At 50.2% G+C, this 21,046-nt stretch overlaps 1 protein-coding gene across 3 annotated transcripts; it reads right to left on the reverse strand.

Annotated features, from left to right (window-relative positions):
- Positions 1-2,982: 2,982 nt before the first annotated feature.
- Positions 2,983-20,481, reverse strand: MMP28 (matrix metallopeptidase 28). 3 transcript variants are annotated; one of them, XM_077311814.1, is made up of 8 exons: positions 20,311-20,480; positions 15,685-15,761; positions 14,419-14,606; positions 8,712-8,933; positions 7,392-7,637; positions 6,106-6,255; positions 4,956-5,123; positions 2,983-4,062 (listed from the first exon to the last, which is right to left on the reverse strand). In XM_077311814.1, exons 1-8 carry the CDS (start codon positions 20,413-20,415, stop codon positions 3,665-3,667), a joined length of 1,554 nt encoding a protein of 517 aa, XP_077167929.1. In that variant the 5' UTR covers positions 20,416-20,480; the 3' UTR covers positions 2,983-3,664. The 3 variants fall into 3 exon arrangements, with proteins under 3 accessions (XP_077167929.1, XP_077167930.1, XP_077167931.1); XM_077311815.1 differs by having other exon boundaries at positions 14,419-14,573; positions 20,311-20,477; XM_077311816.1 differs by lacking the exon at positions 6,106-6,255 and having other exon boundaries at positions 20,311-20,481.
- Between the last annotated feature and the right edge of the window lie 565 nt (positions 20,482-21,046).

The raw sequence follows: 21,046 nt of genomic DNA on the forward strand, positions 1-21,046 counted from the left end.
GAATCCAGGATACCTTTAAGACCAGCCATGTTTTATTCAAGATAGAAGCTTTCCTGTGAATAAAACTTGGTCTTAAAAGTTACACTGAACTCAAACTTTATTCCTTTTTTTAAAAAGCATGGTCAAGGAGAGGGCGGGAAGATGGCCTAAAGTTCATTCATAATGGAGCTACAATTGACGGATCGTGTGGTCAACCCAAAATTGGCATCTCCCCACTTTGGACAGAGCTGCAGGCCTATGATGGAGCAGGGTGGCCACTTTGGGGATGCCCTTCAATGCCATGAGTCCAGGTGACTGGCAACTGGCTATCTTGATCCCTTTGCAGCCTTTTCCCTTGCTGGGGGGGGGGGCAGCAGGCTGGAGGACCACTATGAGCTTTGTATGGGGCGGCCCTTGAAGATAGTTCAGAACATTCAGGTGATAGGGCCACAAGGTCACTGTACTGTGTGGGCGAGTGAGACGGGGGTGGCCCCATCTTGTCAGATCTCGGATAACAAGTAGAACCAGTCCTGCTTCGATTTGGATGAGAGACCGCCAAGGAAGCCCGGGGTCACTGAATATCTCTTGCCTCGACAACCCTACAGGGTTGCTGTTAGTCAACTGTGGTTTGACTGCTCTCTCCACCACTAGAGAGGAGAGACTTTGTTTCTGGGCTCAGTCCAAAGTGCCCGACACCCTCAGTGGTTGGGGACGTGAGGATCCGAAGGGCCCGCCTCCTCCTCTCTGTCCCAGCCTATGAACACAAGCAGCTATGTTGCACCTAACAGGGATGCCAGTCTCCAGGCAGGACCTGGAGATCCCCTGGAATTACAGCTCATCTCCAGGTGACAGAGATCAGTTCCCCTGGAGAAGATGGCTGCTTGGGAGGGGGGGACTCCATAGCATTATACTCCACTGAGACACTCCCAAAGTCTCCAGATGTTTCCCAAGCCAGAGGTGCCAGCCCTAACACCGCGTCAGACCCCCTGGCCTATCCGTGTTGTCTACCCTGCCTAGCTGTGGCTTGCCAGGGTCCCCAGGTTGCAAGATTTCACATCCAGTACTACATCCTTTATCACTGGAGAAGTCAGGGATAGAACCTTGAACTTCCTGCATGCAAAACAGACGCTCTACCGCTGAGTCCCAGCCCTGGCTGTCAGTTTTTTCAGTGTCTTTGCGCCCCTCCCCGTCCTCAGAAGCCAAGTGGATGGTTCCAAGCGACAGGATCTTCTCTGTTGTGGCCCCTCAAATTTCAGAACAGCCCCTCTACATGCCCTCACTGATTCCCATTTGAAGACTGTTTTTCACAGGCTCTAATACAGGGGTAGTCAAACTGCGGCCCTCCAGATGTCCATGGACTACAATTCCCAGGAGCCCCTGCCAGCATTCGCTGGCAGGGGCTCCCGGGAATTGTAGTCCATGGACATCTGGAGGGCCGCAGTTTGACTACCCCTGCTCTAATACATGCATGTCAGCTTACACTCAGTGCCTCTGTTTTACTTGGCATTAAGATTTTTAGTTATTATTTAACCAGTCGATGCTGCCGTCTTCCTTGATGCTTTTTTTTTTTTTAAGGTCTCCCTGCTTTTAATCTTGCTTCGCCTTGTAAAAAAAGCGTTTCTGTTTTTGACGAGGAGTCACCTCGGGAACCAAGTCAGTCTAAGAACTTGAGCAACCAAAGGCTGGGCAAACACAACAATGAACTCCCCCTCATGGAGGTCAATCTATTCCCCATGCATAAATAATCTCCGATTCTCCAAGATCCAGTAAGCTTTCTTGAACCAAATTGCAAATCGCGGATTCGGGGGTAGGCACTGTTCTGGTGTAGGGATATGGTTTTTTCCGGCAAAATCGGAAGAAACAACTGGCATTCCAGGGCCGGTCTGGATCTCTGCCACCTGCCAAACACCACACTGGGTGCGCTTTCCTCTCCCTACGAAATCGCCTGTCCCAGGAAGGAGGCTGTAAGCTATTTGTCAATACAGGGCCCACAAGGGTCAACATCGGCATGTTGCAACATGAAGACGGACAAAGGACAGCAAACATTGTTTTCACGCCTTGGCCAGAGGAGTAGGAATAACAAGCTAATGTGGAGAAGGCGGAGAGGATCAGAGCCTCTGTGTGGAGTTAGGCCCTGGCCCATGCAGTCAAAGGAACGGTGTGGTTTTCCATTGCTCAGCCTTTCTTAACTTTTTGACTGTTGAGAAAAACCCTGAAGCTTTCAGCTGCACAAATCCATAAAATGGCTATATTTACAGATGCCAGGCAGCTTTCCCCACTTTGAAGAAGATGAAGAGTTGGTTCTTATATGCTGCTTTTCTCCCCCCAAAGGTGTCTCAAAGTGGCTTACATTCACCTTCCCTTTCCTCTCCCCACAACAGACACCCTGTGAGGTGGGTGAGGCTGAGAGAGCCCTGATATTCCTGCTTGGTCAGAACAGTTTTATCAGCGCCATGGCGAGCCCAAAGTCACCCAGCTGGCTACTTATGGGGGAGCGGGGAATCAAACCCGGCTTGCCAGATTAGAAGTCTGCACTCCGAACCACTACACCAAGCTGGCTCTCTCAGAAAGTATGGAACCCCCCCCCCAAAAAAAAAAACCCAGCTGCTTTTACAGCAAACCTTGCTCCCCCACTTCATCCCCGGACCAGGAAGAATATTCTGACATCTCCCACAAATTACATTGGCACATTGGGCTCATCAGGGAATGACCCTCTAGGTTTGGGGTAAAAATGCTATGTTTTGAGGCTGATATTTTATCATAGAGGTTTCCCCAAAACCAGAGTGTCACCCCCAACATCTCAGACATGCCGATGTCACTTCCGGGTGATGTCAGCATACTGGATGCTTTCCTGAGTTTGAGCAAGTGCGGGAGAGTGTTGAGTTTCTTTCAAGAAGCCATGGGTCCAACGTCCCCCCCTTCCAGTATCACGCCCACCAGATCTCTTTTCTGAGCATTCTCCAAACCCTCGACCTTGCCTTAGAATTATGGTGGGAATCCATCAAGGAGGTACAAACCCTTTGTTCAAAGAACAGTGAGAATAATAAATAACAGGCCGGGTTCTAAAAATGGTACACAAATCTGTAGGAGACTGGGGATAAGAGACCCCCCGTCAGTACAGCCACAAGACAAAAGCCGCTGACGGTTCCACACCGCAGACGGCAACAAGGAACACTGAGATCCTGAGACAGAAGTTCAAGTAGTTCGGTGGCGGCCTGCCTCGTAGCAACAGCCTGCCGCTAAAAAGAGGCCCGCCATTTTGTCTAGTCCTTTAGCAATGAGGTTCTGGGACCGCGACTGAAGACAGGAAACTACTGTCCGTTGGCGTTGATGGTTTTTGGAGCAAGGCTGGAATTCAGAATTAGGTGCAGCATGGAGGCAACCATGTCCCTCTTGACTGGCTGATAGCCAAATGACCACCCAGTCCCTTCCAGCCAGCACTGGGAAGACTGGACGCCACTCCTGTTTCTTGCCTAAATCGCTAGGTCCTTAAAAAGCCCACGACGTGAACAGGAATGTCTCCACGAGCCCTCTGTGCTTCACCAGGGTGACTCCTCTCAGCCCAGAGCCCCTGTTAGTTTCTGGTTTTATCCCTTTGAGACCAACCGAAGAGCAAACATGGCCCAGGAAACCACTCACAGTGTCTGGATTGGGGCCCTGACAAGCCAGTTGCTTCCAAGGAAGGTCACACTCCATCCTGACTGGGGTCCTCGGCCTGGCAGCCAAGCCACCGCAGCTGAAGGGCCCATTTCCCAGATGTCACCACTTGCAGCTTATCCGGATCGAATTTCCAGAACCGGTCATTTCGGAAGAAATAGACAAAGCCGTCCCAATGAGTCAAGGCCCCGTTGGCCATGGCCGGGACCCCTCCCCAGTCTCTCAAGCTCCTGGGGTAGTACGGCTCCACCTGGAAGGTCTCCCCGTTGACCACGTAGTATTTGGGGCCTTTGAAAAGGACCAGATGGCGGAGGGGCTGGAAATAGAGAGCGGCATCCGGGTGGCGCGGGAGATCGCCGGTGGTGCTGCACTTCTGGGGGAAGCCCGCTTCTAGCGAGGAGCCTGCGTACCGCCAGCATCTGCCCCCTGCAAGGAGGGAGAGAAGGAACGTTGACGTTAGGTGTCTTTTAAGGCCGTGGGACAAAGCAGACCTGCCAAAATCATCGCACCAGAAGGAACGAAAAGCAGGAAGATGCTGGGGGAAAAAATATTGTAACCTTCTGAACCAAAATAATTTAAAGGTTTCATCAGTAAGTGTGTAAAATCAGCAGCATAGATTTCCTTCTGTTTTGAACAAGCTTGGAACTGTTTGGATCTCTGAATCATTTTATCCCCCCTGCATGCCAATGGCCGAGGGGAAACCTGCAGAGAGAGCCTTTGGCCTTCATGGGGGCATCTGATTGGCCACTGTGAGAAACAGGATGTTCTAGATCAGCCTTCCTCAGCCTTTTTATCGTTGGGAAACCCCTGAAACATTCTTCAGGCTTTGAGAAACCCCAGAAGTGGCGCAATTGTGCAGAATTTGGTTGAGAAGCATAGCTGTGGACACATCCACTGGGGGTCCCTCCCCTTCCTACTGCCTACAGGCCCAACATAGGTCATTTTGGGAGGGTCATGTTGACATGCCCAGATATGGTGATATCACCCGATAAATGTTGAACTATTTTTTTAAATATATATTAAAATAATTCACTCCCACCCATTCGGGAAACCCTCCTAGAGCTGTCAAGAAACCCCAGTTGAGAAAGCCTGTAATAGAAGTTCATATAGGAAGTGACAAAAGAGTAGCTCTAGGAATCGCTTGAAACTCTATGGTAAAACCATAGTTTTCCAGAAATTTCAAGCGCTAGCCTGCATCACTTCCTGTGTATACTTCCAGTCAGTAAATGGAGTTGGATTTTTTTTTTTTAATTCTCTCATGACGTTGTGCCCCCTTCCCCCTCACAATTTGCCCGGCATTTCCAGGCAACCTAACCAACCTTTGAAGAAATAGAATTTCCCATCATGCTCTGAGAAGGCAGCAGCATCAATGGTGGAGGGAAGCCCTGGCCACTTGGTCCGGAGTAACTGTGGGCCTGTGGTGTTCCCTGCTTTCGATACGGTCCAGAAATAGCTGCCTTTAAAGATGTAAACGTTGCCTTCCAGATCTGCATGGGATTCATAGGAAGTATGTTAGAAGGTCTCTACCACATTTCCCTTCTTTATGACCTGTTTGTTAGCGTTCTAGAAGTGCTTGCCTGCTCAAGAAAGTCAGGGAGTCCTGCTTTAAAGTGTTCCCCTGCAACTTCTTGCAATCCTCACGCAATCCTCTGCCCAACAAGCCAGTATTTCAGACTGGGGCTTATCATCCCACAACAGCGTAGAGCATTCATGTTAGCTAGAACTAATGCTCTACCTTCTGCTGTTCTATATGGGAGATTTCAACAGATCCCGTATTCAGCTAGGTTGTGCCCCTGTGGACAATGCTGTATAGAATCAATTACACACATTTTCTTCCATTGTCCATTTTCTTCTTCGATCCGAGCTAAATTTCTTAACTCACTGCTGTGTAAAAGAGAACTGCATTCGGATGAACGAAAGACTCCGTTTCTTTTGACATCCCAGAACCCTGATATAATTGAACCAGTAGCAGAGTTTTTACATCTTGCCATGAGAAATCGTGAATGTATTATGCCTAAAGCATGATCTTTGCCTTTGTTCTCACTAGCAGTGGATCCTTTTGCACTTTCCCTTCTTATATTGTACTTTTATATGCTATTAAAGGCTTGTTGTTGTTGACTGGGGCTTGAAGCAGAGATAAAATAGCTCCCCCAAGGCTGCCAGGCAAGTTTCTAGAAATAAGGATGCCCATCCCCAGGTGGGACCTGGGGATCCCCCAGGATTACTGCTCCTCTCCAGGCAACACAGCTCAGTTCCCCCGGAGAAAATGGCTGCTTAGCAGGCATTATACCACACTGAAGTCCCACCCTTCTCCAAACCCTGCCGTCTTCAGGCTCTGCCCCCAAAGTCTCCAGGTTTCTCCCAACCTGGAGCTGGCAACCCTATCTGGAAGAAGCGACATTCAAACCTGGTGCTTCTCAGTTTCCAGCACATTCCCCCGACATGGAGAGATGACTCATTACCTCTTACCTATAGTTATGGCATCAAAAAATGACCCGCAGTATGGGGCGCTGTGATTTCCTTCCCGGTGCTCCCTGCCTTCAAGATCCTGGCTCCAGTCCTGGAAACGAGCAAAAACCTTTCCCGGGAGCCGGATTGTGGAGCCCCAGGGAGGCTTGCCTGCCAAAGAGACATCGCGTACAATCTGAGGCTGGCTACCAGAAATGTAATTTCATGGAAGGATTCTTAGGGACACAGCAGGGGAAAGAAGCCTCTTTCTTAACACCAGGTTGAATCCTGCCGACTTTCCCCACTTGACTGTGCCCAGTTCCTTCCCCTCTTCTGTTTCCAACATGGCTTTTTCTGAGATAAGAAGAGGGTCGTCCTTTGTTTGCCACCCATCAAAAATCTCATCCCTAATGTTAAAACTGTGGACACCTGGTATCCAGCCACCACTGGCACCGCAGGAGACAGGCTGTGAATCAGGGGCAGAATATTGCCTCGGCATGCAGGAAGTGCCATGTTCAATCCCTGGCATCTCCAGGTAAGATCAAGTAGCAGGGTGGTGACAGATCTCACCCGGAGACCCTGGAGAGCTGTTACCAGCTGGAGTGTACAATACTGATCTTGTTGTGTCAGAATCTTCAAGATCTGCAGTGTGCATGATTCAAAAGCGTATGAAGAGCATCCTGTAGGGGGCATCGGAGGAGATGTGTATTTAGCATAGTTAGATAAGAAGAAGAAGAAGAAGAAGAAGAAGAAGAAGAAGAAGAAGAAGAAGAAGAAGAAGAAGAAGAAGAGTTGGTTCTTATATGCCACTTTTCCCTACTCAAAGGAGGCTCAAAGCGGCTTACAGTCACCTTCCCTTTCTTCTCCCCACAACAGACAGAGAGAGCCCTGATATCACTGCTTGGTCAGAACAGTTTTATCAGTGCTGTAGCAAGCCCAAGGTCACCCAGCTGTCTGCATGTGGGGGAGCGCAGAATCGAACCCGGCATGCCAGATTAGAAGTCCGCACTCCTAACCACTACACCAAACTGGCTCTCTTAGGAACTTCTTGATATGGTCATATCCCCCGATACAGGTTTAACATTTATCCAACTGGGCCAGATTCCTGTTGTGGAAAAGATCTGAGTAATACAACTGTTTTATTCTTTAAGCATCTGGTCCTCCGCTCCTCTCTTGCATGTTTAAACTCTGCCGACATGACAGACCAAGCGTCCAATGATGGATCATGTGGGCGTATTCAAATGCCTTTCTCCCTATCAGAAACCAACCCGAGTGAGAGGCGTGGCATCCAAGGAAACCACACTTACCGTATAAGTTCTGGATCGCGAGAATGTCATCCCAGCTGAGGACAAAATCCTTGCCCAGTTTTTTGTAGTATGGGGACATCAGCGCACTGCGCACGGGGGAATGCTCCAAGCCCAGCGTATGCCCGATCTCGTGCGCCACCACCACAAAGAGGTTGCGTCCCTTGTTGCTGTCCAGCGACCACCTCTCGTCATTGTCAAAATGCGCCTCGCCACGCAGCGGGAAGAAGGCGTGCGCCAAAGCGCCCCCTGGAGGGAAAGATCAGATGCCGTTCAGGGTGGTTGCGTAGATTAAGCGAGGAAGGGCGAACCGCACCGGACGGGATAAAACTTTTCACTTCAAAGAGGATGTAGACAAAATGGTGAGGGGGCAGAGGAGACCGACGGGGATGATCCGGGGCCTGGGGACCAAGCCCTAGGAGGAAAGGCTGAGGGATTTGGGAATGCTCAGCCTGGAGAAGAGGAGGTGGAGAGGGGACAGGATGGCTCTCTTGAAGGATCTGAAAGGTTGGAGGAGGGCAGGGAGCAGTCCCTGTTGGCAGCAGAGGACAGGACCCACAGTAATAGGTTTGAACTACGAGTAGAATGGTGGCGCAGAGTGGTAAGGCAGCCGTCTGAAAGTTTTGCCCATGAGGCTGGGAGTTCAATCCCAGCAGCCGGCTCAAGGTTGACTCAGCCTTCCATCCTTCCAAGGTCGGTAAAATGAGTACCCAGCTTGCTGGGGGGTAAACGGTAATGACTGGGGAAGGCACTGGCAAACCACCCCGTATTGAGTCTGCCATGAAAACGCTAGAGGGCGTCACCCCAAGGGTCAGACATGACTCGGTGCTTGCACAGGGGATACCTTTACCTTTAGAATGGTACTGGCCAAGTATCAGGACAAAAATTCACAGAGTTGTTCACCAGTGAAACCAGCTGCCTAAGGAGGTGGCGAGCTCCCCCCATGGGCAGTCTTCAAACAGCAGCTGGACAGAGACTTCTCATAGATGCTTGAGTCTGATCCTGCATTGAGCAGGAGGTTGGACTAGGTAGCCTGTATGGTCTCTTCCAACTCTATGATTCTATGTACTAGATCAGGGGTAGTCAACCTGTGGTCCTCCAGATGTCCATGGACTACAATTCCCATGAGACCCTGCCAGCGCTGGCAGGGGCTCATGGGGATTGTAGTCCATGAATATCTGGAGGACCACAGGTTGACTACCCCTGTACTAGATGGCCGAGTGGTCATAGTAACTGAGCATCTGAGAAATTCAGAGTTGCGGTCAGGAACTGGTAAACAGCTAGAGGGTTTGGAGGAGCAGACGAAGAAGGCAAAATCAGCACCTGGCCCATCAAAGGCATTGTCGGTCCCATCATTGTGATCCCCGTGGAAGAAGGTCAGGCGAATGTCTGCAGAGTCGCTTGTTGCCTCCCAAAACACCAAGGAGGAGACGTTGCTCCAGAGCTCAAAGGCTGCCTTAACCGCCAGACGGACCTGCTGCTGGGTTAAGTACCAGGGCCAGTTCACCACCCGGTAGGTCAGATGCCGTTTGTACCACTGGCCACCTGCGAGAGGAAAGAGATAGGTGTCAAGCAGTTGCTGGAACGTGCAAGATCTCTGGTGTGCACGACTCAAAGGCAGAAGAAGAATTTCCTACAGGGAGCATCAGAGGAAAAGGGTACTTAGCCTAGTCAGAATAGGAACCGCTGTCATCACGTACGACATAATTGATTGCTAGAAAGTTTGACCTTTGTCAAGAGAAACAGAGATCTGGGATCTGTTCCTTTGGGTGTGCTCGAATCGATGCTTTCGGAGGAAAAAACGAACACGCATAATTCTCTGGGTCGAATGTTCTAGAAATCCATTTAAGGCAAGGTATGTCGAGCACAGTTTTTTCATTCTTAGCCTAGGCCTTTTTGAGCCTATCTCCTTGTGCCAGTGGCCAACCAACCACAGGGGGGCCTGGAGCCTGAGAAGAACTCCTGAAAGGGCTTGGGCCAAAATAAGGTTGAGAACGGCTGGTGTAGACTCAACGTAGCTTTCTAGTTCAGATTCCATCTGCAAGACAAAGAACTCGGCAAGGATCTTATGAACTTTCCCCCCCTTCCTGAAGAAAAAGAGCCAGACTTGGCTCAGACTGAGATGCTTCCTGTTGGACTGTAAGATAAACAATGAGCTCACCGCAATAAGCAAGGGAGATATCAAGGACACCTAGAATAACAAAGACTGAAGCCCCCCCAACCCCCCCTTCCATCATGAGCTCCTCTCCAGGAGGGGAGGAGGTCAGTGCTGTCAGGATCCCCCCCCAAAAAAAACAAACAAACACACAATGTCCTCTGACACACCACCCACGCCAACTTTCACTGAGCCCCTGGAGATGGAGTGGAACAGATACAGAATGCAATCTATAGACAAATAAGCTCTTAAGAAACCCATAATAAATTCAAGATGGAGTGCTACTTTTTAATATTAAGATGTAACCCTCTGGATAAGGGATCCCTGTCGATTTGCGAAAATCGTCATTCGGATGGAGCACCCCCCCCCCCCACACACACACACACATACACGGCTTTGGTGATATTCTGAGAAGGGGGAGAGAAAACCACAATAGTTTCTGTCCATGATCCCCGACTGGTTAGGATCACCCAGGTGACTTGTCCAAAGGGCACTGCCCTCACTCTGAAATGGCTTTCTTTACATGACATCAGCCAATTAACCAGCACTGCTTGGCTGTATAGGGTTACAGTACCCTCACATCTAATATGTGATCCCTGATTGCTTGGGATCAAAGAATAACAAAAAAGGGGAGATCATATTCCTGCCATGACAGCATCAGAAAATTGGGGGGGGGGGAAGTGATCGCAAATAGTAAAAAATAGCCATGGCAAAAGGTGGCATGAAGTAGGGAGAAGCAAATTCAATTCCACTGTCCCCAAAACGAACTGAGGCAAACATGTATCAATTGTCCCTAAGGTTACCACCCTCCAGGTAGCAGCTGGAGATCTCATGGAATTACAATTGAATTCTAGGCAAAAGAAATCAGTTCCCCTGGAGAAATAAATAACACAAAGGGCCTTTTTTCCAAAGAACAGGATTTCCCAATACCCAGGGGGAGGAATAGGAAATATTTGCTGGCTGAGGATTCTGCCAATATAAATGCTTTGCAGGACCAAAACCAGCCAGATCAGATCCACCCACCACCCATTGTAAATTGGAGGGGGGGGATGCTATGTACAACTGTGTGCATCTGTACAACTGTGTGTACCTCTGATGAAGATCAGTATGACTGAAACGTGTCAGGTCTGAACTTGTTGGCATTTGTGGAGTACACACTGAGATGTTTGATGTGAGCCCAATAAGATACTCTTTTGAGATTTTTAAACATTTTTGAGCCCTAGTAACAAATTATTTCAGTTTTTCTCAATTGGGTTCTATCCCCAACCTTTGTGGTCGTCCCCTGGAGAAAAAGGCTGTTTTGGGGGGGCATCATATGCCATTAGACTCCGCTGAGTCCCTTCCCTTCTCCAAAACCCAACCTCTCCAGATATTTCCCAACCCAGAGCTGGGAATTGTCAGCACGGTGGCTCCAATCCAGGGTCCTCCCCCACAAAATGCTGTTTAGAAACAGAGAATGAATCTGGGCTTTCCAGCTCAGGCCTGTTACGTGCTGTTTGGCCCAAATTTACAGGCTGACAGGCTAGTCAGAAATAGCATTGGGTGGTGACATCCATGTATGTATAGGATTGCCAGGTCACAGGCAGGGGGTGGGGCAATTGGGTTGGCAGATCCAAGTAGGGGAAGTCCTGGAGATTTGGAGAAGCACCCAAGGGATGACAGCCTTCAGTGGGGCACGCTGCCAGAGAGTCCCCCCCACTCCAAAGCAGCCCTTTTCTCCAGGGCAGGGGTGGGAAAACTGTGGCCCTCCAGATGTCCATGGACTACAATTCCCACGAGCCCCTGCCAGCTGGCAGGGGCTCGTGGGAATTGTAGTCCATGGACATCTGGAGGGCCACAGTTTTCCCACCCCTGCTCCAGGGGAACTGATCTCTGTAGCTGTAATTCGAGGGGATCCCCAGGTCCCTCCTGGAGGCCGACATCCCTACGTGTGTTTTTTCACAACTAGGCAATGCTCTCTCCCACTCAGCCCAGCCGCAGCAGGCCCCAAGGACCACACCTTGTTCAGGGTGGGACACAAACCTGTTTCGTTCCCCCGCTCGGTGACATGACAGGAAAATGACTAAAGGCAATTAAGAGGGGAGGGACGTGGCATGACTCAGACGCCAGGAGGGCTGCCCTCCAGGATCTCTGGCCCGGGTTCAAGATGCGTTGAGTTTTCCAGAGCGAAAGGCAGAAACCAACAAGTTAAGAGAGACCATTGGATGCCAGGCTGGTTCTCACAATGCGTGGGGGGAAGCGGATTGCAGTAGAGAGGCAGCAAGGAGTCCCCAGTCGCTCCAGGTGCCAGGGAAAAAAAAAAAACACCAGCTGATAACTTTTCCATATGGCCCTTTCCCGCTTTTAAATACTGGTGCATCGTGAAAATCCGTTTGCACCCAAGCATGGCCTTCTCTGGTCTCTGCATCATGCTCAGCTCCCCCCCAACAAACACACACCTCCCCTCCTCCTTGATAACTGGCCTTCCAGCCTGCTGAAATATTCTGGAGAGCTCCAACACTTCAGCGACAAGACTTTAAAGCTGCCTTTCTCATCCAGGGTTTCCTGAAACCCGGGAGTTTCTCGGAGGCCCTGGAAGGGTTTCCTAAATGGGTGGGAGTTAACAATTTTTTAAATAAAGATTTTAAATTTGTTAAAATATTTATCGGCTGATACGAGCCTTTATGGTCAGGTCGAACCTCCCCCCCCCCCCCAGCCTCCCTCCATGGTCCATGATGGGTCTGGAGGGGGTGGGAAAGGGAGGAGCCCCAGGTGGGCATGTCCACAGCTCTGCTTCCTAACCATATTATGCATGAACGCACCGCTTCTAGGGTCTCTCAAAGCCTAAAGAATATTTCCGGTGGTTCTCAGTGCCAAAAAAATTGAGAAAGGCCTCTTTAAAGGCATCCAGAACCTGCTTTTCACTGCACAACCGGTCTCTGATTTCTCCATCTGCAAATCCCTATTTGGAAAGAGGCTTAAGCACTGATGGGCAGTAAGAGGGGGAAAGAGAAACCGGGCCCGTGACGCCACTGGTTCCCAGCCAGCAAGAACAGATGCTATCTTGTCAGGCCCAGCTGGAAATCTCCCAGGAGCACCTGCCTCCTCCAGCCCTTCACATTTCCCAAGGCTCCAGCACAGCTGTTTCTCAGCTTCCAGAAGCTCTCTAGGAACAGACATGAACTCCACAGAGCCGGTCCTCAGGAACTGGTCCCGGTCCCTCAATATCTGCAAAGCGATCGGTCCGGCTCTAATCTAATCAGTGGCCCTGCAGGACTCCTCCTCTGAACAAGAACGGTTTGGCAGGGAACGAAGTTTCAATCCAGATGTTACCTTGGAGGCAGTTTGAAGTTCTTGCCGGTTTTTCGCTTTGGTTTTTACATTCTGGTTTGCAACGGCATTTGGAAGGCTGAAGAACGGTGGCTACAGAAATGGCTACAGAAACGTTGTCTCTCGTGTTGGCAAAATAAAAAGATTAACAGTGCAAAACCGAGCGTTCCTTTTTCACTCGGAATAATTGAGCCTCGCGTTTAGAGGCTTAGTAAGAGCAGTAGGCCAGGCCACCGGGCACAAATGCAGTTTCTGATTTGGCTCGCTCTCTGCAGCGGAAACACCAGCAAGCACAAGGTTGGCAGAAGAAGAGGTAGCATAAAGGCCAGCGGGGGGTTGAGATGGTGGCGGTTGGGTGGTGTTATGTTTGTTTGATTTTGTAAGAAGAGCTTCAAAACGGAGGCAGTCTATCTGGACGAGCAGAATTTGGGTTTTCAGCAACAGTCTAGAAAATTCCTGCAGTTTGGTATGCATCCAGGAAAGGGGAACTACAGAACTGGAAGCTACGGCAACTATGCGATTCATCTTTTTAAGGCGCTTACGTGTGGAACTGGTCAAACCGTGAAAATCATAAATAAAAAGATGGGTGCGCCATTCAAAACATTCCCCTCTGCGCGGGTATATTTTAAAGAATCCTGTTCACCAGCGGCAACGTTACACCATTTTATATAAGATGGTCGATACACGTAATTTTTGTTGTTGTTAGTTGCGAAGTTGTGTCCAACCCATCGCGACCCCATGGCCGATGATCCTCCAGCCCTTCCTGTCCTCTAGCATAGGGGTAGTCAACCTGTGGTCCTCCAGATGTCCATGGACTACAATTCCCATGAGCCCCTGCCACTACACCAAGCTAGCTGTAAACCAGAGTCCCACATTCATCCTCATGCTTCTCAAATCTTGGCCAGATGCCCCAACATCTGACCTTTACACTTATGCAGCTTGTGGGCTGCACACATGCTCAATAAGCATGCTTCCGTAGGAACACAAGAGTTCTTCTCCTAACTGCAGAAGATTTAATGAGCCACACAGTAAGAGCATTCAAATCACCCTTTTTCGTTCTTCCAGCTTGCAAGTGGCATAAGTGCGAAGACCCCATAACAATGACCGTATGAAGGCTCCTTAGTTGTATAGCACTGAAGGGTCCCGGGAAGTGTGGAGCCCTTAGCATGTACTCCATGTGCTACTAGGACAGTGGTTCTCAACCTTCCTAATGCCACAACCCTTTAATACAGTTCCTCATGTTGTGGTGACCCCCAACCATAAAACTATGCAAGGGTTCTTTCACAGAAATTAAACCACTCAGTTCAGTTCTCTCTCTTATCCCACCATGCCGATCTCACTCTTTTCCGCTGCTCCAGGCAGAACGCTCTATCTCGATCTACCCCGCAAGGCTGTTGTATAGATGGCACCCCCCTGGCCAAGCTGCTTGCCCTGTCACGACCCCTGTGAAAGGGCCATTCAACCCCCAAAGGGGTCCTGACCCCCAGGTTGAGAACCACTGTCCTAGGATAAACCACTCCTGACCCCCGAGGAAAACTGTCTTTGCCATCTCCCAGAAGGACATACTTTGGTGGGGGTACCGTTTCCTGCGCTTCTTCTCAGCCCTCCGGCCCAAGAACAGGGCGTCCATGCGCTCCTTCCATGCCGTGAAACTCCCTGCGTCATTCACGCCACATCGGGGAAAGCTCATCTGGCGCACGGTGGAAGCATCCAGCCGGCCACTGAGAGACAAGTGGGAGACCCGCTGAAATTCCCTGGAACACAGCCGCGACAGAAGTGAACAAACCTTGGAACTCCGCAGAGCTAAAAATAAAGTGCTCTTTAACTTCAGCTTCCACATAGAGTGGCTGTGTTGTTAAATTAGGACTGTGTGTTAATTTGGGGGGGAAAAAAACCCCGCCCCATACCTCTGCCTCTCTGCTAATGGGGGCCTTCAATACCATTTAAATCAGACGGTCCGACTGAAATCCAGACCGACCCGAAGGGAGTACAGAAGGATCCGCACAGAAGGATCAACCGTACGTGGAGCTAGAGGGAAGTCAAGTGCTAGCTCTCAAAATAACACATTCTGCTGTTGGGTGGGGGCCTGTAGATGCAATCTAAGACAAACACTAATTAAAAAAAGAAGAGGAAGAAAAGCCAAGAGGGACAACTGGACTGCAACCCTGCAAAATTCTGCAAAATTCAGTCTTGCTCCCTCCCTGGTCAGTGGGTGACCCAAATATAAACAGCTTCTGTTTTCTAGCAGCCCAGTATGTATCTACTACCGAGGGACGGCTGGATTTCCATACTGGTGAAGGCAGGGAAAGAGGGGAGGGATAACACTGAGGGAGTATTTGAAGATGGCCAGAATCCAGAATGCAGCGCTGGCATCTACGGAATCTTCCAGCTGGCCCCGAATCGCCGCTTTCAAAGAGGAGTCCCAACCATACAAGGGAAACAACTGAGGCAGCGTGTGTGGCCCTGCCAGCAGGAACAGGCATTCCCTGTGCTTCTCAGCCAGTTCCATCTCTATGGGCCAAATCACTTCTAATGAATCACGTTTGTGGACCAAATTAGTCTCCACCGAATGTCTCTCTTTTTTTTTTAAAGAAAGGGGTGATGGAAGGGTGTTAAATACACCTGCCATTTCCCCTTTCCCACAATTATGTAAATACACATCGGGGAATCTTAGGTGGGAGGGTGTGGCACCTTCTTTTTGAAATGATAGCCAATGGTTCAGATTAGGGCCCTCAACCCCCCTGCAGGTCTTAGTCCATGGTGGCCAAGTTGGGAAAAGAGCCAGACTCAAGGTTGCAGTGAGAACAGGACCCCAAAAACACAAGGCCTTACCGGACAGCTTCCGAGAACACCGCCGGCCGAATTCCTTGACGATTGGATTCCAAGTAGCCATATTTCTCAAGGAATCTCTAAAAGCAAAATCATTTTTTTAAATATCACCTGGTGACCGGACTTTCTGCAGACAGAGGGTAAAAACCTGCTGGATGGACAGGACTGTAGGTGGGTGAATGTTCTTGGTCAACGTTAGATGGGAACAGACGCTCTGCTGAAGGTGAGTCAAATGAGGAGGAACATTAAAAGATCCATGATGAGATGCTTGGATACAGAATCATAGAATCATGGAAGGGACCTCCAGGGTCATCTAGTCCAGCCCCCTGCACAATGCAGGAAACTCACAACTACCTGCTCACCCACAGTGACCCCAATTCCATGGCCAGATGATGCCCATCCCCCCAAAAAACCACCCAGAACCCCCCAATCATAATAAATAACTCTAAATAGCAATTAGGGGGTGGGGAGAAAATATTTGGGTCAGGACCATGGGAGATTAACCCTTTCCCGTCACATCAGTTTCCACACTGCAGTTTCAGTTTAAGCCTGAAACCCACCAAGAGCACACACTGGGGGGAAGAACCAGCGTCTCTCCTGTGTATACGAGTTGGGGTTTTCTGGGGGGTTGTTGGTTCAGTTCGGTTCTTGTCCCACCATGCTAAGGTCTGATTGAAGAGCTGATTGTAGTCCCAGAGCCCTGGCTTCCTTTGAACCCACAGATCTAACCAGTTTTCCCCAGGGGGGCAAATAGCAGCTTGAGGCCGGGATTGACAGTTGGAGGGGAAGGGTTAAACTCCACCTCCTCAGTCTCACAACCCCCTGCGTCCTACACACCAGCCTCCCAGCCAGAAAACCCTGTTTCCAATGCTCTTCAGACGCCCTGCTCTCATGTAAAGAGGAGGCCAGGAATCAGCCTCTGAGCTCGCCTTGACAGTTAATTCAGCAGTGAGCCAACCCACACCCCATTCTGGTGTCTGTCTGAACCAGCCCTGTTCTCCAAGGCACTCCCTTATCAGCGTTTCAGGGCAGATTCCTGGAACAAACAGACCCCGGATGCAACAGTAGGAAAAAACAACAAGTCCAACATGGGCTTCCCTCGGAAAGGCTGCAGCTCCCCTGTTTGAAGCAAAATGCAACACCTGGAACTACCTATCATCTTTGTTTTCCTTTATGCTGTTGGCATGCATTTCTTCTCTGTGGATAATACCAGAGGATGAGTAGGGACGGATCAGGAGGACATCGAAGCCGGGCTTCAGGACACGCACCCAATACAGCTTGCCAAGGGGTCAGACGAATACAGACAATTTAAACACACACACACACACAAATTACACTCACCCAAACAAAGGCTTTTCCCATCCTCCACATCAAATAAGTTCATGTTGGGGAGACATTATGAAGAAGAAGTTCTTATATGCCGCTTTTCCCTACCCGAAGGATGCTCAAAGCGGCTTACAATTGCCTTGCCTTTCCTCTCCCCGCAACAGACACCCTGTGGGGTGGGTGAGGCTGAGAGAGCCCTGATATCACTGCTTGGTCAGAACAGTTTTATCAGTGCCGTGGCGAGCCCAAGGTCACCCAGCTGGCTGCATGTGGGGGAGCGCAGAATCGAACCTGGCATGCCAGATTAGAAGTCCGCGCTCCTAACCACTACACCAAACTGGCTCTTATAACCTTTTGAATTACTCTTCTCAGCTAACCTTAATTGGACTCTCTTTATGTGTATCAGAACACCACCCCCAGGCAGCAGAATTTGGGACTACATGCTGTTTCCAGACAGTCTACCAGGTCTGACCAGTATTACATGCATTGTAGTAGCCTAACTGAGAATTGACCAAAGCAGGAATGGCAGCAGCAGCATTCTTTTGAGAGCCAGCTTGGTGGTAGTGGTTAGGAGTGCGGACTTCTAACCTGGCGAGCCGGGTTTGATTTCACGTTCCTCCACATGCAGCCAGCTGGGTGACCTTGGGCTCACCACAGCACTGATAAAGCTGTTCCGACGGAGCAGTAATATCAGGGCTCTCTCAGCTTCACTTACCTCACAGGGTGTCTGTTGTGGGGAGAGGAAAGGGAAGGCGACTGTAAGCCGCTTTGAGACTCCTTCGGGCAGAGAAAAGCGGCATATAAGAACCAACTCTTTTTCTTCTTCAGTAATATCAGGGCTCTCTCAGCCTCACCCACCTCACAGGGTGTCTGTTGTGGGGAGAGGAAAAGGAAGATGATTGTAAGCCACTTTGAGAATCCTTTGGGTATAGAAAAGGCATATTAAAAACCAACTCTTCTTCTGTTGTTCCAGCAATGGTGGATCAAAGAGGCAAAGTCAGGTCCAGCTCTCCTCCCAACAACTTCTCCATCTTGGGCTTCAGTCCATTCACCTTCAGATCTCAGAAGTATAGGGTAATTCTGAGAGCACGAATCAGCTATGAAAACCAGAGAAAGAAAATATGCTCCTGCCTTGAGCAGAGAGGCTGGGTTAGACGGAGTACACGTCTCCTTCCAACTCTATGATTCTATAAAGGAGACTGTAATCTTTTTTTTGCAAGCCATCTTGGTTGGGAAACATCCCCCACCCCCCCATGCACACACACTCCAGAATTCAGCTCTGGTGCAAGCAGTCAGAACCAAACGCCAGCTCTACACTCAGATAATATCAATAGGCTGGTTTTTCTCAGAACCCCCCGAGGCCAACCGAGTCAATCTTTCCAGCTTTCAGCGAAGAGAACAAAGCAACCGGCCTGAAAACTTGTACAGTCGACTTGGCATCGTCTTCAGCTGCTTTCTCAAGACCCCAAACTTAATCTCCTGTTTTGTGTGTCCCCCCCCCCCACAGCTGCAAAAGAGGAAATATCGTTTTCTCTAGAATATTCCCCAAACAGCAGGAAACGAGAAAAGCATTATGGTATGGAAATGTGTCCCTGGGTCTCCTCCGGATTGCCGGCCCCTCGGCAGATTGGAATGGGAGTAAAAACAAAGCAAAAGGAGGGGAGGGAGAAACGTCAGTGGCTAAGGGCAGGGGCTACCCTTAGAAAACCACAGGTCAATGCGCAGAAGGAGAGACTTCTGGTGTGCAAAGCTGTGTGCCAGGCACGGATCCAAGGAGCAAAGAAACAGGGAGGAGTGAGAAGCCCTGGGATGTGGAAAAAAAAAAATCTGAAGGCATGCCTCTGAGAATGTGCAAAGCGCTTCTCAACAGGCACCGAGAGCCTGCACCAAATGTACAGTCCTGAAGTCTCCTGATTGCTGGAAATCCTACAGAGGACTTTTCCTGCTTCCCCAGGACAAGTGGCAGCTTAGCCTGGCCTCCCTGAACCCTGGGCAATGCTAAATCTTCGGCCTCCATGATGGACAGAGGATGCCTGTCGAATCTCTGAATGATTCACTGCTGCCATGTCTGCTCTCGGTTGGCATCAAGCTTAATGTATGTGCACCGGGTTTGATGCCCCACTCCTTCCACCTGCAGCCGGCTGGGAGACCTTGGGCTAGTCAGTTCTCTCTCATAAAGCAGTTCTCCCAGGCTGTCTGGTGTAGGGGGAGAAAAAGAAAGGTGTTAGTAAGCCGCTTCGGTAGTGAAAAGCAGGGTATAAAGAAACAGCTCTTCTTCTACAGGAGTCGTTGGATGAGTTGGCAACCCTAAGAGGGGAGGCTGTACTTTTGCAGGATTCCTCCTTCCCACTCTAGAAGGATTTTTTTTTTTTTAATCATGACAGCACTTTCCCTAGAAAGGCTCTCTCAAAGCCATCTCTTATGCTCTGGCTGTTCTGCCATAGGCCAGAGGTGTGCTGCAATAAGCAAAAGGCACTCTGCACATGCCCTGAGGCATTCCGGGACTACAAGTTCTGGGGCTGAATTCTGCCTTGAAGAATGGCCCTGGAGATGTTTCATTTACATCCAAAGAGATCCAATGTGGACTTCTAAGCAAACCCCCATGATTTATACTTAGCGGGTCAAAATTGCTTTTAACGCACAGTCTGACTTTGCAGGCCCCCCCAGTGCGACCTTAACACTGGATGCCCTGGGGCTGCCCCGCCCATACCTTTCACACTAAGGGGCAGAGGTAACTTTTCAAGGTGTTCTGGTCATGCAAGGCACAAGAGCTAGTCAGAAAGTTGGCAACACACAACTGGAAGTTTGCACACACACATACAAAAACACACACACACACAGAGTCAGTGCGCTCACGGGCAACACGGAAAGCAGGGAAAATGTCTTCCCAGAAGCCCTTGGCCAGCAGTGGAATCAAGACGCAGGTTTAGAAGGACCCTCTGGTCTGATCCAAGGGAGCCCTACTGTCATCAGCCACGATCCTTAGGCATGGAACCTCCATGTGCAGAGGCAGTGTACCTCCGAACCCTCGCGGGAGGGGCGCCAACACGCACCCTGTGAACTTTGGAATCCGAACTTAGGTGCGATCCAGCTGCGCTGAGCATCCGAACTGAGCCGAGCCTGTTTTGGGCTTGCAACGCCCGGGGAAGGAAATCTGCCTTGGAGATTGCAGTGCGCCTCTGAGCATGCACAGAAGGCCTTCCCCTCCCCATCTGAGCAGCCACAAAGCACCCCCCATGACCCCCCCTTTCATTGTAGCCCTTGAGCTTAACCCGTTGCCTGCCTGCCTGCCTGCCTCCTTACCTCTGCCCCTCGACGCCCGTCGAGCTGCAGCCTGCCTACGCTGGCCCCGGCGCAGAGCTGGACCAGGGGCACCCAAAGGAGCCGCGGGAGGAGGCAGCGAGCCATCGCCCACCCGGCGCCGCTCTGCCAAGGCCAGGCGAGGAGCGCAGCCCGGAGTCCCTCCCCGGCTGGGCTGGGCTGGGCTCGGCCCAGCCTGCCCCGCCTCTCCCTCTTGAAATCTCCCTCTTAAAAAGTTGCTTTTTCTTTCTTGGACAAAGGAGCTCTTTCCCTTGCAGGGCGGGGGTGCCTTTAAGAGCCCCGGGCAGGCAGAAATTCAAAGGGTGCTCACAGCAACTGTGTAGTTTCCTCCCTCCTGCCCCATTGATAGCGGAGAAGAAAAGGGATTGGTTTTTACAACTCCGCTTTTACCCGGAGAAGAAGCCTCAAAGCGGCTGACCATCGCTTTCTCTTCCTCTCCCCACAACGGATACCTTGGGAGGCAAAGAGCACTGACAGGGCTGCTCTGCAAGAACAGGACTATTAGGACTGTGAGTAGCCCAAGGTCACCCGGCCGGCTGCATGTGGAGGAGTGAGGAATCAAACCCGGATCTTTAACCATAACATCAAGTAGCATCCAGTTTGGTGGAAGATAAGATGAAATTGTATTAGCTAACGAGGCAGCCCTTGATTTAATTTCTTTTATTACCCCCACCCTCCCGCTGGATTGAGTTCTTTTAGGCTGACTTGATCATTTGGG

This window comes from Paroedura picta, chromosome 15, assembly GCF_049243985.1.
Source record: "Paroedura picta isolate Pp20150507F chromosome 15, Ppicta_v3.0, whole genome shotgun sequence".
Taxonomy (NCBI): Eukaryota; Metazoa; Chordata; class Lepidosauria; order Squamata; family Gekkonidae; genus Paroedura; species Paroedura picta.